Source organism: Nycticebus coucang, chromosome 7 (genome assembly GCF_027406575.1).
Source record: "Nycticebus coucang isolate mNycCou1 chromosome 7, mNycCou1.pri, whole genome shotgun sequence".
Classification (NCBI taxonomy): Eukaryota; Metazoa; Chordata; class Mammalia; order Primates; family Lorisidae; genus Nycticebus; species Nycticebus coucang.
The window spans coordinates 109051290-109069664 of record NC_069786.1 but is presented as its reverse complement, the minus strand read 5'-3'; the positions used below and the strand labels follow the sequence as shown (position 1 = coordinate 109069664).

Genomic DNA, 18375 nt, shown 5'->3' with positions numbered 1-18375 from the left:
AATGTATAAATGCAATTGTAACAGTATTTTCTGACAAATACATAGGTAATCTGTATTTTAGGTAACAGTAATATATCAAATAATATGCTAGGTAATATTTAGGTAATCTTACCTAATACTTAAGTAAAGTTAATTAAAAAAATAAGATAAACTGTACATTAAAATTCTCCTGTTAAGTGTCAAGGAAAATACACATTCTCTGATTATGGGGCTTTGACATTCAACAGCAGAGTCTATGCCAAACAAAGAAAAAGAGACTTATTTTCCAGGAAAACACAAATATATACAAATAAACTCTTCATCGTTAAATGCTAAAAGTTTGTAAATCCTCCTGACTAAAATTGTTAGCAGATGTTGTGTTTTGAATTTGGGATGATAAAAGTATCATCTAGATTGATCATGATTGTATGTTAATTTGAAATTTTAACATGTACGATTATACTTCAATTATTAGAGTCTCCTTTATAAATCCCTTGTCTAAGTATAAGCCAAGCTCTTGAACAGAATATTTCTAAGAAACAAAATGTCCACATTCATTGCAGATTAATATTGTTGAAAAAGGGGATTTGATAAGATTATTATTCAGTGTAATATAAACTGATTCTACTTAAGAAATTTTAGATGGGAAGCTGAAAACAGCTTCTGTGCTCCTCTCTAAGAGCTACTTGAATTAAAATGTGACCGCTGAAATACAGACTCTCTTCTTTCTACAATGTTTAAGCTATTACCTTTTCCTTTTTTTTTTTTTTTTTCCTGTAGAAATTTTCTAAATGTAGACTGAAAAATAACCTTCATTTCCTGGATAGCAGTCAACATTCCTTTTATTTGTCACCTAATGGAGAATTATTTCTACAGCTGAAAAGCATCACCTAATGTCTCATGAGAAAGCTATTAGTATGAGATCGTCACATTTCTTAGATAGAAACGTACGGCCAAACATTAATGTGGAAATCCATTTTCACAGCCTTTCTTATGTCTTACATCTCCCTTCTGCTTTGATGAAGGTTGTGTAGTTAGGTCATGAAAAATAATGAACTGGGTTTTAGAAGTAGAAAGATGATCTAATTTCTTTTTGTTTCTTTCTTTTTTTTTCCCCCTGAGAAAATGGAAACAATACTCAGTGAAAGGATTGATGATGGACTTGGGAGTGATTATAAATGTAGAAAGAATATCAAAACCAACCTGAGGAGTTATACATGCTATGCAGGAGGCGCTTTGAATGTGCCCACAAATCTTACTTCCACAAATTTCCCCCTGGTGGTGCCACAGGTTTCTTTCATTGTTTTATCCTCCTCTTTGGCTTCAGATGACTTTTAAACAGTTAGTTTGGAGTACCAAAAAAGAGAGATGATTTTTTAAAGGCTACCGTGGGAAACAGAATTGGTTCCTTTCCAATATTCATGCCCTTCCGCTGTCTGGGTCATATCCCTGTCGATTTGGGTTGGACACATCGTTTGAATAACGATGTGTCCACGTAAAAATGGTTATTTATTCAGTCTCTTGCATTAAGGGTAGTCATGAGATGTTGTTCTGGCCAATGAAATGCAGACATCATCCTTGAGGTGATCATCTCTTCCCAAATAGGGAGTCAGGGCTTTGCTGGGAGAAGTCTCTTGCCTTTCCATCTTTACCCTGCCTATGATTCAGAGCAGATGGGTTTAGATGTAGTGGCCATCTTGTACCTGGAATGAATAAAACCAGCCACTGAGGATGGCGGAGCAGATAAGGGGGACTGCAGAACAGTTGAATTAATATCTGCAGGTGCTTATGATAGGTTTCTTATGATGTGAACAAAACAATCCTGAATGTCGATAAACTGCTGTTAACTGGGTTTTTATTACTTATTACTGTATACTATATAAACTGAAGAAAGATTTCTTTTAAACTGTTTTTGTATTGGACAAGAAGGGAAATGCAATAGATATTGGGGGAGATCGTGCTCTGTGTGTGTCTATGTAATATCTTCAAATAATTAGAATAATGTCTTCAGAATAATTTTCCCTAGAGACTTAAAACTATCTGAAAGAGAGAATCTATGAATATTGTCAGACACTGTTTGTGGGGGGAAAATTAGCTATTGAAGGCCAGAGAATCCCGTAAAAATTGGATTTAGTGTATTTTATCCCATACCTATGCCCCCTTTTCAATCAACCATTGGATTTTTATTATGGCTTGCTTTGTATTATTCTTTAAAAATTACTGACAATTCTCTTGTTTTCATATGAGATAACATAGAACATTTTTGTAATTAAGGCATTAATTTTAGCTTCCATTTTGTGCTAATTACTTACCTACTGACTCCTTTCAATGTCACACTGGCTGAAACAATTGTACTTTTACCAAAAGTCTGAAAAATATTTGCACTCTATTTATATTGGAATGTGACTTATGGAAATTTATTCTAAAGACTGCATCAGAAATAAATAAGTTATATCATTAACAAGGAGGGATTGAGTAAATGATTACTATTTAATTTATACTCTGTCATAACGTATTCTCATTAAAAATAATACAGTACAATAGTTAATTATCATTAAATACTACTAAAAACCAGCAGGTTATAAAATATTATATACAATATTATTCCAATTTCAGGGGAAAAGGCAAAATACAAATGATTGATAACATCTTGACCAAATGTTAAGTGTATTTCTGAGTATAGAATTATGAGTGGTTATTTACTTTAGTATTTGTTTATCTTTTCAAATTTTTATCATCAATGTACATGACTCAATGAAAGATATCTAAAAAGTGATCTTGTCTATTAGCAATGTAACTCTAACATTAAGATTATGGGAGCAGAACATTTTTATTGAATACCTTTTCGTCAACAAGCAGTTTGAGAACAAATTTGTTTGTTTGTTTGTTTTTAATACAGAAATCTTAAATGGTGGCGTCTATGTAGATCAGAACAAATTCCTTTGTTATGCAGACACCATTCATTGGCAAGATATTGTCCGGAACCCATGGCCTTCCAACTTGACTCTGGTGTCAACAAATGGTAGCTCAGGATGTGAGTAGCATTATCTTTTCCAATATATCAAAATTTTATTCTGCCTCATGTGAAGATGAATGTCGTATGTTTATTATGCCAATAACGTTTCAAGCTTTGCATCCATTGAAATGTTCAGATATGTGAGACGGAACAAATGGTTGACCAGTCTTCACTTCTGAGTAATTTTCTTTAGGAATGATGTTTCCCCTTTACGAGTTTTTGTTGTCTTAACATGTTCTTCTTTGCTTATCCTAAATTGTTTTATCACATTTCCATGTCCAAACATACACCTGTTGTCCATAAACTAAGGCTGGTATGTAATCACTGCTTCAACCTTTGTGAACTACAGAGAACAAAATTTATCTTCCTATTACTGTAATTTTTCAAATAAGAAAAAGAAAAACTAGCAAGCCTTGCAGAGTTCTTAAACCTTCATTTGCCTCTAAAGGCTTCATGTTAATACTTTACAACAATTCAACACATTAGAGGGGAGAACTGTAGATTTCATATAGAAGAAACATGTTACACTTTGATTTTAATCATTAGTCTAATAAACCACTGAATTTTCTATTCTTAAAATGAATATTTTTTCCACCACAGAGAATTTATCAGATTCAAAGCATTTAATATGATTAAATTATAACAAATAATATTCAAATTATCATTTAAAACCTCTGAAAATTATTGTCTAGAATCTCTTACATTTTCATAAAGCAGGCTATGCTGTCCCACATTTATTATTACTGACATTTGTATGAGAGTAGAATCTTTATCAAGTGTTAAACCTGGGTTTTATATTTCTCATCCATTATCATGTATTTCTTACCTGAAATAATAATTGTCTCCACATAGTTCAATAATTATTTGCCATAGTACTGATTATATTATGACTTTTGTGTGTAAAATCAAACTCCAAGGGACATTATTAAATTTCACGATATGCCTAATAATATAATAGGGAAATATGAATATATTTGATCAAAACTGACATCTGTATTTTTAATAAATGGCAAAACTTTTTTTAAAAGTAGAGTAACGTAATTTTCTTGTCACTTTTGAGCAGAAATATGCATGAGATTTTGTCTTTACAATATTCAAGTTGCCCACCTTATAAAATTACATGTGCAGAAAAATTTGAATTTGCTCACATGAACAAAGCCAATGATGGGCTTCAGAAATGGCTTCTACGTTCCATCAGCCCACACTGTGGCTCATATTACATTTGTGGAAAGAAAAGCACATTGGTTGGATAAGAGGAAGGGCTGCTGACTCTCAGCTTATCAGAGTGACTAGCCTGCAATGCACGAATGAGATCAGGCAAGAATAAAGCCTGAGACGGAAGCCAAAAGGGAAGTGTGCCCACCAGCCGTGCGGGATTTGGAGCAGAAAAAAGTCTGAGGGGTTTGCAGCACTTACACAGATGGTGTCTCTTTGTGCTGTTCTTTTTGAGAACAAATTGGGATGGTTGTGCTTATAATTAGGCAACTGTGGCTGTACTGTTTTTGCATGTAAATAATTGCAGGTGCAAAAATTATAAATGCAGAGTAGAGTCATAACCAATGGTTCTTTACAAATTAACCACCAATGTCTTGTCAAAGTTTTATTGTTTGCATAGTAGTTCTATTTGCTGACACATTATATGTACTTCACGACACCATGGCTGAGAATAATGAATTGACTTTCCTTTGAGTATTAATTGTCTGTGGTTTTATCCTGAGTCACACTCTCCCTCCACCCCAGGGATAACCTCAGGCACTCTCATGGTTTTAAATGAAATCTCTAAACTAATGACTCCCAGAACGACCCATCACCAACCAACCAGTCACCCAAGTTAAAATTTTGTAGGTTTATGAAGTGAGTGTATGATGCCCCATAATCATATCATTGTATACAGTTATGATTTAATAAAAAAATTAAAAAAAAAAAATTTTGTAATCATCGTCGTCTTCCCTTCCTCCTTGGTTCTTGACATTTAGTTGCCTGATAACCATGCTGATTTCTGCCCATTTCTTGATTAGACATGTTTTTTTATGATGATCACCAGTTTAAGACGTTATCTGTTGCCTGAGTTATTGAAATAGCTTCTGATTTTTTTAAATATCTTTAGAAGCCCTGGACATTTGTGCCAGTCTGGTGGAGTAGAGTGATTCCTTCTTATAACATGTAAAATGAATAAACAGGCACAAAATAAATACGTCAAGTCATAAATGTGTAACAATCAATAAATGCATAAAAATTTTTAAATGAATTATAAAGAAAATTAATTGAACAGACTGAATATCTTTTAAACATATAATGAACTGTTACTCAGCCGTAAAACGAAAAGAAATCTAGTCACATGCTACAAAACAGTTAAACCTTGAGAACATTATGCTAAAGGGAATAAGCCAGTCATGAAAAACCCAAATATTCTGCTTTTCTTAAGTAAAAAAAGTAGTAAAACTTACAGAAACAGAATATAGAATGGTGGATTCTAGGGGCTGAAGGTGAGGGTGAATGGAAAGCTGTTGTTAAATCCATAGTTGCATTTTTACAAGATTGAAAAAGTTCTGGACGTATGTTGCACGACGATGTGAATTACTTACCATAACTGAGCATACACTTAAAAATGGTTATGGTGGGAAATTTCATGTTATGTGGGGTTCTTTGCCACAATTAAGAAGAAATACATGAATAGTGTTTAAGATGGCTTTGACAGCTGCAAGATACCGTGAGCATATCTCTGGTTTCTGTGGTTAGAGTTTTGCTAGCCCTGCTGATACTACTCTGCTTTCGTCTCTGTTTGTAATTGAGGAAAGTCATTAATTTTGATAAAAGATTAATGAGAATAATCATGCAGTGTTTTCTCATTCAAGTTCAATAACCTCCTAAATTCTATACATAACCTCTTTAGGCGTCTAAGTCCTCCTGGTTTAGGAGCCCATGTATTTAATTGCTTTTCTTGCATCCAGTCCTGACAAATTCACCTGACAAAATGTCTGTAAGAGCTCTATTTAATGGAATATGACCATGACCCTGTCTAAAATCCTTGCCACTGTGAGTGACTAATATAGGATCAAGTCTAAACAAACCCAATGGAGGGCTTGGAGTTTTCAGCAAATTCCTGCCTAGTACTCAGCTCTGTGGATTGAGCTCTTATAATGTCTTTGTTTGTACGACCCTTCCTGTTCTGTTTAACAGGTTCAATTTTAATTATATTTTAAGACATTTGTCAAGGACCAGCTTCTCTAAGAAGTGTTCTCTTCTTCAGACTTATGTAACTTTTTCCATCAATACCAGAGATAAAACCTGGCATTCTGTGTAACATTTTCAAATGGAAACATCTTATGGACAAGAGCCAGTTTATCATTCTGTCCTCTGTTGTAGCATATAATAGATGGATACTAGATATTTACTGAATGAATAGACCAATAAATAAAATAGATAAGTGCATGTCTTTGCTTATGTGAGCTGCTTTTCAGAATACCTGAGACTGGATGATTTATAAAGAACATAAATTTATTTCCTCACAGTTCTGGAAGCAGGGAAGCCCAGTATCAATTCACTAGCATCTGGTCTGGTGTATAAGGGGGGCTGGTCTCTGAGTCCAAGAAACTTCCTTGAATGCTGCATTCTCCGGAGGGCAGAAGAGAGTAAACCTCCTACCAGCCCCTGTCACAGCAGCATTGAGCCATTCATGACTTAAACACGATTGCATCGGGGATTGAGTTTCAACGTGAGTTTTGGAGGGATAAAAGCATTCGAACCATAGAGATTTATAAAAAAGGCAAATCAAATTAATCTAAGTTATACTTTTTCTATTCATCATGTATGTACAAATGAATGAATGTGTAATAAAAATTACAATCCAGAAACAGATAGCTGATCTACTTTTAGTCCTTTTCAGGTAAAGATGGCAACATGTATGTGCTTAAATAAATTAATACTTATGCAAGTTATACTATTTATATTATATTACACTTATGTTCTATTTATACTCATAATAATTATAAGATAAAATATACAGAGGGTACCAAAATGCATACATATTCTAAGAAAGAAATATACATATATTAAAATTGTAACAATACATAATGATGCCAAAGATAAATACAAGTCACACTGAGCATCTCTGATAAGTGCCGAAGCCAAATGTGACTGGATTATTACAAACTTATACTATTTTTTCCTTTCTTAAAATATATATACATTTTTTGTCATCCTCTGTCTCTCTACTTTAATGTTTTAATAAAGAGATATTAGTTTTTGTAATACTTGTACCACAAATCACACAAGGGAAATTGGATAAGGCTTTTATGAATAGTTTTTCTTAAGCAATATTTGGCTAAATATCTCTTAAAGTACTTTTTCTGTACAGTATGAATTCTTCATACAAAGAATCCAAATAAGTTTTAAAGGGCCATCTGGCTTTCTATTAACTTTTTTTGGGGGGATGATTGAAACAAGAAAGTAAAAGTCTGAAGTATCTATAAAGGTAATTATAATCGATTTAAAAACATATGATTTATAACCAAGTTGTATTTCCCAAATGGACATGAAGTATTTCATTCTTTCAATCTTCAGGAGGGTTGCAGAGGGATCTCACCCTCCTGAAGAGACCATTTTTCTCACACAACCCTGGCAGGACTTACTATCTCACATTCTTGGCTGGGAGGATCACGAGGGCATATTCAATAATTTAACCCTTCATAGTGAAAAGAATTACATAGTGAATATGTTATTTACTTGAAGCATTGTAATAATGACCTCATTATCACAAGAACATCAAAATGAAATAAATGTTTCCGTCTGGAAATCAAGCAAATGAAAATATATGAGAACATTAATACAGATAAAGAGAGAGAATGCCCCATAATCATATCATTGTATACACTTATGATTTAATAAAAAAATTAAAAAAAAAAAAAAAAAAAAAAAAAAAAAAAAAAAAAAAAAGAATTTCCGAACAGAAAAGATTGTGTGGTTAAGAAAGTGGATTTGGGAGCCAAACTGGCTAATTTGAAACCTGGTACTGCTACTTCCTTGTTCTATGACCTTAAGCCATTTTTGGCCTCAGAACATCCATATCTTTGTATTTAAAAGGATGAGAGGGTAAAAAATGAGCTGGAAGCTAAGCTGCTAGGCAACAGTGTGGGCAAGTCAGGGCACAAACCAGAGTGAAGGTAACAGTCACAACTTGAATTGTTTACTGCTGTAGTACAAGCCCCAGCTCCTCCACTGTCTGTCTCATCTCCCCCCAGGGAACGGAGCCAGGCGAGGGTCAGCCAAGTTAAATGGATCGACCAGGACACAGGGGAATTGTCTCTCTGCTGTGGGAGGTTTATGGACCTGGAAGCTGAAAGGAGGGGGGTGAGGGGATGGGAAAGGCAGAAAGGGAAAAGCCCCAAGTACTGAGAGTGAGAAAAACGTGTGTCCAGGACTCTCACCTCATCCTCACAAGGACCTTTCAGCAGAAGTGTCTGAGGAAGACCTCTGTCAAAGCCCTTGTTATAGAGGCTGCTGAACGGGGTCCTCCAAGTAGGGATGTGGACAGTCAGGACTCTCCCTTAAAACCCACAGGACGTTGACGGTGCACCATGTACAGTGTGGGGAGCGCAGCGTCCCCCATGAGGACCTCCAGGGAAAGCCTTTTGGAATTACCTGTGCTCTGGCCTGAAAGGGTGCACATATGGTTTTGGCCCAGAGCTGTTATTATCAACTTCATAGGAATCTTATAGCAATCAATTAATTTATACCATGTATGTGTCAATCGTAGAGCAATTTCTTATGAAAAAGAACTAATGGGACTTCTGATTATGATTTCTATGAATTGACCGTATGTGGACAAAAGTATTTTTTAGAATGTGACAGTTATACTTGTAATATGTATTTGTTGTATGTTTCATCACATCTCTATATTTCAAGTGTATTATAGTAACCAGAAGGTAGGCCCTCCCAGCTTTATTTCCCCAAGACACTGAAAAGAACAAACCTCAGATCCCAGAACCTTTTTCTTAGGTCGCACCAGATGGACCACTGTTTCCAGTTGTTTTCTAGGATCAATGATTAGCTAAGTGGGAATGGGGGAATTGAGAAAGTCATAGCTGGCGCTATATTCACAAACATTATCCCAAGAATAATCATTGTGTAAACCAGATGTTCTGAAGTAGAATGTGGCATTCTAAAAATGGATGGCCAATATGTACTTAGGTTGATGACAAAGAGAAGATGTTGCCTAATGGGGGGAAATAATGGAAAAAAAGTGTTACAAAAATGAAATAAATAAATATATACCAGATGTTCTGCCTGCCTCAAAACATTGGTTTTAAGTATTATATTTATGAAAATATTTACATAAAGTAGAAGCAGTCTTCTAAGTTTGGACTTTTGTAGTTAAGTAGAAAAAAGTTACAAGAATATTTAATTAGAGATTTCAGTAGGACCTTGATTTGTGTCTATTACACACATACATATCTAATTTTACATGGAAGAGGGCCGTATCCAGCGATGTAATATGAAAAATAGTACTAACAATGGCTGGATCCTTTCTGATGGTATTTACATGGAATCATATCACACATAGCAGCTTTTAAAATATATTTTAAAATAAAAGCTAAAGTTAAGGAAAGAGAAAAGTATGAAAACTTCAAGATCAATAAATCAACCCATATGAATCCAAAAGATAGTTTTTCTGAAAACACCTGTAAAACAGGATTTTTATGAATGCAGTTAAATAAAAGAAACCAAAAAATCACCAAAGAACTAAAGATAATTTATGAATTCAGATGAAATCATCCTAAACAAAATATTAGCAAGCAGAACTAACAATCTAGGAAGGTGTTTTAAAAATAACGCACTAAGATCGGGGGGAATGATGAGAAATCAAGGATTTGCACCTCATCTGTATTGGAGAGGGCCTTCATTGCTACATTTGTGAGATCATTTCCAAGGCAATTGAAATTCATTTTAGGAATTAACTTTTACTTAGGAACATTACAAGGAGCAAGCGTGGTACATTTGCTAGCCTGCTTTTCTTTGTCTCTTAGCTTCTTAAGATGAAAGTGCGTTATTTCACTTTTTTGAGTATATTTTTCAAAATGTATCTTTATTTTTATCATATGTGAGAGGTTCTTCTCAATGAACATTTTCATCAAATGGCTTATAGTACATAAAGTTAATGAAATGTAATCCCTGCTTTCTAGGTAGTAACCTTTGTTCCTTAGCACTACTTAACCTCCAAGTGGCAAAACAGAACTCTCTCCTAATAGACCCTTTCTTACTTAGCTCATCTCAGTCCTCACGTTCATCACGCGTTACCTGTGTTCTTTTATTTTATTACCAATCATTATATGTGAATATATAAAGATAGATATATCAAAAATGCATTTGTATGTAATAAATACATAAAAGTAAATATTTATGTAAATGTGTACACACACGTATATACACCGATTAATCTCAACAGCCTGTCACTGTGAATTGGTTCATACTTTTTTTATATATAACTCACCCCAAATCTAGAACGAATCCCATAATCTCACCTGTCTGGCCTTATTTTACTGCCAAACCCCTAGGCTTTGCTACCAATGACTCCAGTCACTTCAGCACTGTGCTAGGCTCTCCCTCAGCTGTTCTGAAGACCCAGTGTGCCTGATTCATTTCAAAGCACAAAGAAACCAATAAGCAACATGACCTCGTTAAAGACTAGAATGGTTATCTGGGGGACTGAGAGGCCCACACTTCACTTCCATGTCCCTGCTCATGTCTTGCATGAGACTTTCTGATCATTTTCGGACCTTACAGGCTGCCTCTTTAATTCCGCTACATCCTTTTGCACCTTTTTCAGATCAAGGCTCATTTAATTTTCTGTTTCTGAATTAGTGGAAACATCAGTTTGTTATATTTTCTAATGTGACAGGTACAGAATATGTCATGGCTCCCTTGGAAAAGTTTTAATGGTGCCATTTCCCAAAGCATGGTTTCTTTAATTTTAAATTATGTGACATGTCCATGGTGTGCTGGTAAGTGTTGAGTAACTGCTCTTCAAAAAGTAAAAGCAAAGGGCCGTGCCTGTGGCTCAAAGGAGTAGGGCGCCAGCCCCATATACCGGAGGTGGTGGGTTCAAACCCAGCCCTGGCCAAAAACTGCAAAATAAATAAATAAATACATAAAAATAAAAATAAAATAAAAGTAAAACCTCTCAATTGCTGATTTTCATGGTATAAATAGACCCAACCTCGTCCCTTCCAAACAATCAATGTGGACTTTGGAAGAGGTGCCTTGGTGACACAGTATTGTATAGTATTTCCACCAGACACATTCACTAGATATAAATAAACTCAATTACATAGAGAATAGTAAAATATGGTTAACTAGGCAATAATGAATTTTGAAAATTATTTACCTTTGTTTAAATACAATTTAATTGTGGGTTTTATAATTTAATATTTAATAATGGTTAATTCTAGCAACTCAAGCAGTTGGCTCTTCATACTATGTACTGCCTCGTGTGACTATTAACAGCTCTGTAGAGGCAGTGCCAGGCTAAGCCTAGTTCAGTCACTTATCATTTTCCTCTGTAACGATGAAAAGTGAAGATGAGGCCGATACATCATGCATGATGTGAAGTAATTATAGTTCCTCTGGTCTCTTGTGAGCAAATGCTGAATATGTCACACACATATATCCACACACATACACACACAGAGATATACACAGACTTCAAGAAAGAACAACCTATTTAGGGGTAGGGTCGTTTAGCTTAAAATTTATGAAGGGGAAATATCTGTCTCTCGGGGTCATTTTCTGCTACCATTTTCCATTTAAGTTATTAACGTATATACTCGGCCTCTGCTTTCCTGTTAACTTTTGCATTCCAGTTTTCCGCAATAATGACTGTTCTTCACTTCCACTTGCTTAAAAAGCTTACAGACTTGGTTTCTCTCAGAGTAAACACGAGCTTCTGCCTAAAAGATTAACACCACCCTACTCCCATGCTGCTTTGCCTCTTAAAGTACCAGTTTTCCATTTTCAAATATTTTTAGATTCAGTTTCCACCAATGAACATTAAATCTTCTTTTTGACTGTAGCTTGTTGGAAGGAAAGTTACCCTTACATGAAGTGGCCAGCAGAGATGTAGTGTAACATCATCTAGCCCTACACAAGGCAAGGTTCTTTATGTCTGCAGGTAACTAGATTAATGGTTTCCAAACTTGGGCATGTACCAGAATCCATTCCCAGAGATTCTGCCTGAGGAAGTATTGTATTCAGATGATCATCTGACTGTCTTCAAAGTTTTCATTGACTCTGGGGGCAGAGATCAGTAGCGCTGGCTCAGTGTAAGATTCCTATGTTGGTAAAATGATTAGCAAAGCCAACTCTGATACACACGTTAGGCCACAAAGCTGGCAGAGAATATATGGACTTGTTGCAAATGAGTAAACTACCGAATACATGATCACCTCTTAGAGAATATGTAGCTCTCTCTTGTTTTTTGAAGCTTTTGCGGCATTAATTTCAATAGTCCTAATAGCAATGCTTTAAATTTCTGTGACTTTCAGGGCCCAGTATATCACACTTAAAGGTAGGGTGCTTAAACAATGTTATTTCTAATTCTCATATTCCATAAGGTAGGTATAAAGAGCCCTATTTTGGGGTCTCTGTGAGTCTCAAGCTTATACTTACTAGTAATGAGCAGATTTATACTGTCTTCCAGTGAATGGTTGAAAAAATCAAAATTGCTCAAAAAAGTAAGTCTCTGGGATTCAAATTCCCCTATTCAAACAGCCTTCAAATGTTATTGTTTCTCTGAAACTTATGTTAAAGCAAATTTTACAAGAATTTTCATTAAAATATAGTATGTGAATTTTTATTGAAAAAATATATATCATGACAAATAAAAGTTTGTCACCCTATTTCTGTGACATAATTAAAGTTTGTCTTCTTATGTGTGTTCTTGTCTATCTTTTATTTTATGAAAGATATCAACACTATTCAGACAGCGCGAAAAAAGACCAAACAATTAGAATAATCAGGTTTTCTTAGGAGTTGTAACTCCCAATATTTTCAAAATGGGGGTGGTTTTTTTTAAAGGAGTAGAAAATTTTGTTATTCCATTTTTTCCTAAACAAACTCTATATTGGATATTTCCTCTAGAAGATCGAATTGACTTTGCTGTTGAACAAATTTAATTTTAAAATGTTTTAGATCCACAAAAAATTAAGTCGGGAACTCGAATGTGAAGTGATTCATAGTAAAACACTTACTCCTCATAGTAAAATCACTGGTGATCTTCTATATTTTGTTAATGTGTTTTCATATAAAGTTTAATTCATCCTGCTATATGGGAATTTTCAAAAAATGCTAAGCATAGAAAAATTAGGTATAGAGGTTGAAATGCTAGATTGATTAAAAATTGAGTTAAATTTTCACAGCGACTCTTCTTTACTAAAGAATATTATTTATCGATTCAAATAGTAAATACCCCAAAGTAAAAGAAAGATTTATACAGCATCCTGTAGTTAATATATTTAACATGAGACTTTGTTTCTTTGGTGTTTAAAGCAACTGTGTGAAATTGAGTGACAATTATACTGATTCCATTCACTTTTCCCTCTTATTTTTCTCTAATTTGTTTACTCTATCGGGGGTGAGAGTGTTAGTCCTGTTCTGTAACCATCATTCAGAGATTTCATTACCGTTCACCTATTCATCCTTGTTTACTAATGAAAGTGTTTCATAGAATTCAGTTTTACAAGTAAGTAGAATTTAAAGAGCTTATAGTTCCCCCTTTTCTTTAATTTCTCTTCACTTGAAAAAAGGTAGGGAAAAAAGGGAAAATATTTACAAATAACTGAACAGTTAGATAGACATTCAGTTCTCCCTTTCATAACATTTCCAAAAGAGTTTTAATTCTGTAGAAGAATGGACTCAGAAAAAAAAGGAAAGGAAAAAAGAAAAAGAAAAGAAGTTTTACGGGTGTCTCCCTTCTCCTATTGTTTTCCTTCCATTGAGACACTTTTATTTTAAAGTTGGGAGCAGAGTGGGAGAGAGACTGCTGGTTACACTAGCTGGTTGGGGCAGGGGATATGGTTCCTCTACGGGGAGCCTGGGAAAGATGAATAAGGAGATCAAGCAGCTAATGCACTTGGCAATCTTTCAAGCCTAAATTGTTACAAGCAACCATATGCAACTTTTATTTAATTCTTTGCTGCCTGGCAGGAACAAATTATATTCTATTTAGAGGTGATTCTTTTGCCAATTGTAGGTGCTCTTTCTAAGTAGGAAAGGAAAAATGGAGAGGAAATTATGCAGTGACATTTCTCTTAAAGTTCTTCATAAATGTAAGTAGGGAAATATATAAAAGAAATAAAAAAGGTTGAATAAAAACCACACAAAAGAAAAGTCATCTCAAAAGTAGTTATCCTGATCAGGCACTTTTATTCTTGTACTTGTTTCTACTTTATGTAACAAGAATTTTGATCTAGGTAGTTCTTCCAAAAATATTTTCTATAGAATCAATTCAAATGCTGTACTCAAGACGTCGAATACAGCAATAAACTAGTAATCTAAAACACATGCCATAGTATGTTTTCTAGAATAAAGAAATTGGCTTTACTAGAAAAAATACATGGACAACTCTAAAAATTTTGAAGAAAATATGATATTGGATAGCCATCATTTCTACATTTCTAAACCCAAATGTGCTGTATAAATTTAAATATAAAACATTTTATTGAAATAAAATGCCTTGTATTTTTAGTGGAATAAACACATGTCTAAGTAAGGGTTCTAATGGTTTTAGGTCTTGTAGGAATCAGCTTAGTTTAGCTCAGTAAAGAAAGATAAATTAATAGATAATTTTGCAACATTCTTATAAAATAGTAAATCATATCTATTAGTACATACAGTGGCCACAAATACTTTCTTCTGAGGGAGGAAGAAAAAACCTTAAGCATTTTTTCATCAATAGTAAATTAACAGGAAGAGTATAGTATGTATTGAATCCTATTTAAAATAGGGAAATAGGTAATCATAGGAAGAGAAATATTAGGCATCTCTGCTGTTCCTCTCCCTCTTCTTATCATCTCTACCCAAACCTACCTGACCCTATTCCTGGGAAAATCCTCCTGAATCTCCATCTTTTCTGCGTAATTGTTCCTCCACTTGTTTACCTTGAGGGTAGCCCAGTGACCAAGCTCAAGCTGTGGATTTCAACCTGATTGAATCTTGAAGTCAAGAGTTCCTCATTGCAGTTGCTTAGCTCCTATCCCTCATTTTTCTCATGTAAAAATGAATCTGGATAATAGATTAAAATATTGTGAGGACAGGGAGTAGAGTGGAGCGGGGCAACGTTTTTAATGCTCTTGATATCCCTGCACCCCCCCCCCCACTGTTATGATCTGCTAAACTGTCCATTGCTCACATACATCAAATATTTAGGTAAGGAACCCCAAATTATTGTTTTAGCTTTCTTGAGAGTCATTCCCTAGGTACTTTGAGTAAGTTTCTATGTTAATGATCTCATTCAATATCCTCGCCTAATGGTGTCCGAACCTGAAATCCGTTGAACTTCCTCAGTATTTGCTCTAATCCTTTCAGAAACCAGCCTTTACTGTGACATAATTAAAGTTTGCCTTCCTATGTGTGTTCTGTTCTATCTTGGGGATTCTGCCCTCGTTTGCTTCAAATGACTGTTCTATTTCTGTATCCATTAAAATAAATTAGATACGTGGTTGTATTGGTTAAAAGTTGAACTCTGAAGCTGGTATGTCTGGGCTCCAGTCCCAGGCTTATTACTTACCATGAGATCTTGGTCAAGTTCTAAGATTTCTCTGTCCTCAACTTCTGAATCTATAGTAGTGTGTTCCTCCTAAGGTTGTCCTGAGAAATAAATTGCCCAGAACCATGCCTGGTATATAACCAAAGTCACAATATATCTAAGCTACAAAGGATTCTTTAATATGCTAGCTAACAGAGACTGTGATTTTAATGAAAGGATTTGAGTTTCATATGATTACAAAATGCAAAATACTTTTTAGAAAACAGGAAGCTGGGGCTGAGGATGGGCAGTGGAGATGATATTTAGGCTTTAATAATTTGCAGTGTAATATAACAGATATATATGCAGCAGTGGTTTGCAAATCACTTATCTTTTTTCTATAAATAATAACTCAATTTCTAGATCTCTCTAGTAGCACATCAGGAAGGAACTCCACTGAAATAGCTTTTTGGTAGAATTGGATTTTTTAAATATATTATAAATCTATTATCCTTGAATTTTAGTTTTTGTGTATGAATTTCAAACTTGAATTAATGAAAACATTCTACACCAGACATTTTAGGCTTATTACTTACTATAATGCCTTTTGGATCACTTTCTTATAACCTCCATCAACTTTTAAAAATTACATTTTCATTCCCTAGGCTTACAGTGGCATTTTAGAAATGTTCCTATTTATTAATGTAGGTCATTTTTATTTTAAGTGTGAGAACATGGAGATGTGCATGTGTGTGTATACACCACATATATGTGCACACACACATAAAGAGCTAAGTCCCTTTTTTTAATAGCTAAGTTTCCTTTGGCAGATGAAAAAATGGTTGTAAGCTAAGACTTCTGGCTGCTATACTTTGGAAGACTTTGTTTAATATTGTACAATGGAGCTTCGTAATCTTTTACAATTTGATACCCATTTTTCTTTGTTATCTGTCTCAGTGATGTCTCATCTCCCCAACTGACTACTACAGGCTAGCAATCTGTAACAAAGACTCAGGCTCAATCTCAGATACAATAAAAAAGGCAGGCTATAAGATTAATGGCTGAAGCCATAATTATAAAATCCCAAACCACAGACATTATAAGACCTTTCAAATCTTACTTGGGGTTGAAGAAACTGTGTTAGCACCATGAGGTGAAGATACTGACCTCTTAGTAAAGGAAGTGTTGGTTTATTCACTCTGAGAAGTCTACTGTGTTTCAAGCACTGTATGAAATTCCAGTGGCAGAGAGAAATTTCACTGGGTTTGGATTATTAGTAATGCTATTGCTAAGAATATGGTTTTCAGACCTTTGTCAAAATATGCAGAGATCTTGAGTCCTACTTGCCCTTGTCTGTCAAGCTTGTGCAAGTCCCTAAGCTGTCACCCCCTCCCCCTTTCCTGTTTCTTGACTGGTGGTGCTTTACTCACCATTTCAATTCTATCTACATAAACACTTCTGGCTCCTTGATGTACCTGCCTCTACTGAATCTACTGACTCTTTCCATGTTTTTGTCCCACTTTACTACCCTCTAATATTTTTATAGCAAGTGTTGCGATGGGGGAAGATGGGAGCCAGCATTGATTCATGCTTCTGATATGACAGGCCTTTCACACATGTTATTCCTCTCCAGCTCCTTTAACAAATATATGAAGTGGGTATTTTAGGGATCAAGGCTCTTAGTCCCCAAAAGATTTGCTAAAATGTCACTGACATGAGCAGATTGATTAATAGGAGCTAAGACATTCAAATTAATTTAGCATTTGTAAATGGGAGCCTTCAGAAGGAAGACGCTAAGAAACTGGGGCAATTGTTCATTTTTTATGATTAGGTTCAGCAAAGTATGGACAGCCATGTGGAAATATGATTGGAAAGAAAAGGTATCCTCTAATGCTGATAGACCGAGTGGGAAAATTCAGCAAGACCAAGTTCTCGGCTTCTGGTTGTGCGTGCCTTCCTTCCATTTATGGGGCAGGACCCTATCTGTACTGGGGGTCTTACTACCAACAGCCAAACAAGGTACGTCAGATAATTCCTTTATGCCAGTTTTTACACAGAACCGGTTTAGGTTTTGTGACTTGCTTTCAAGAGAAAGAGGGTTCTGGCTTTTATGACCCGCCCTGGGGAAGAAAGGTTATAGTTTCCTTGGCAGCCTCAGGAGGGAATGGGACAGAGAGGCGGGAAGATGAGGAAAGGTTAGAGAGAGGCCTTCTGAGGCCTTCATTTTACAATGAAGTGTAGTGTTTTCTGAGCCCTCATGGTATCATAATCTAAATTTATTAAACATCAAATCCATGTCTTAGGTAAGGTTCCTTGCCCAGTGTCCTACCAATTGTAAAATGGAGAATGAAGGCAGCTAAAAATGATTTCATAGCTGGTGTTTTTCACATTTTACCAGCACTTAATGAAAGCTCATATTTTCTGTGTTTTATCAGCACTTACTCTTCTAAGTGTTCCTTTATAGATAGAGACGTGTGTGTGTGTGTATAATATTATAAATGGTTACATACTCAATAGTATTTTCAATACTTTAGCTTCCATAAACTGTAAGCTCTAATTTCCCATCACATTCTCCTTCAGAAATAAATACCCATTATTAAAATGTGTTTATACTTAATTGATACATATTTGGCCCCATTTA

The 18375-nt window shown here is 34.9% G+C and overlaps 1 protein-coding gene across 1 annotated transcript in view; it reads left to right on the top strand.

The window, feature by feature from the left end:
- The window catches only part of ERBB4 (erb-b2 receptor tyrosine kinase 4), a 1129145-nt gene that overhangs the window by 765436 nt on the left and 345334 nt on the right, over positions 1–18375 (top strand). Inside the window, exon 4 of the mRNA XM_053597917.1 lies at positions 2879–3013. Within this exon, the coding sequence (XP_053453892.1) occupies positions 2879–3013 (135 nt within the window). The remainder of the gene's footprint in view (positions 1–2878; positions 3014–18375) is intronic.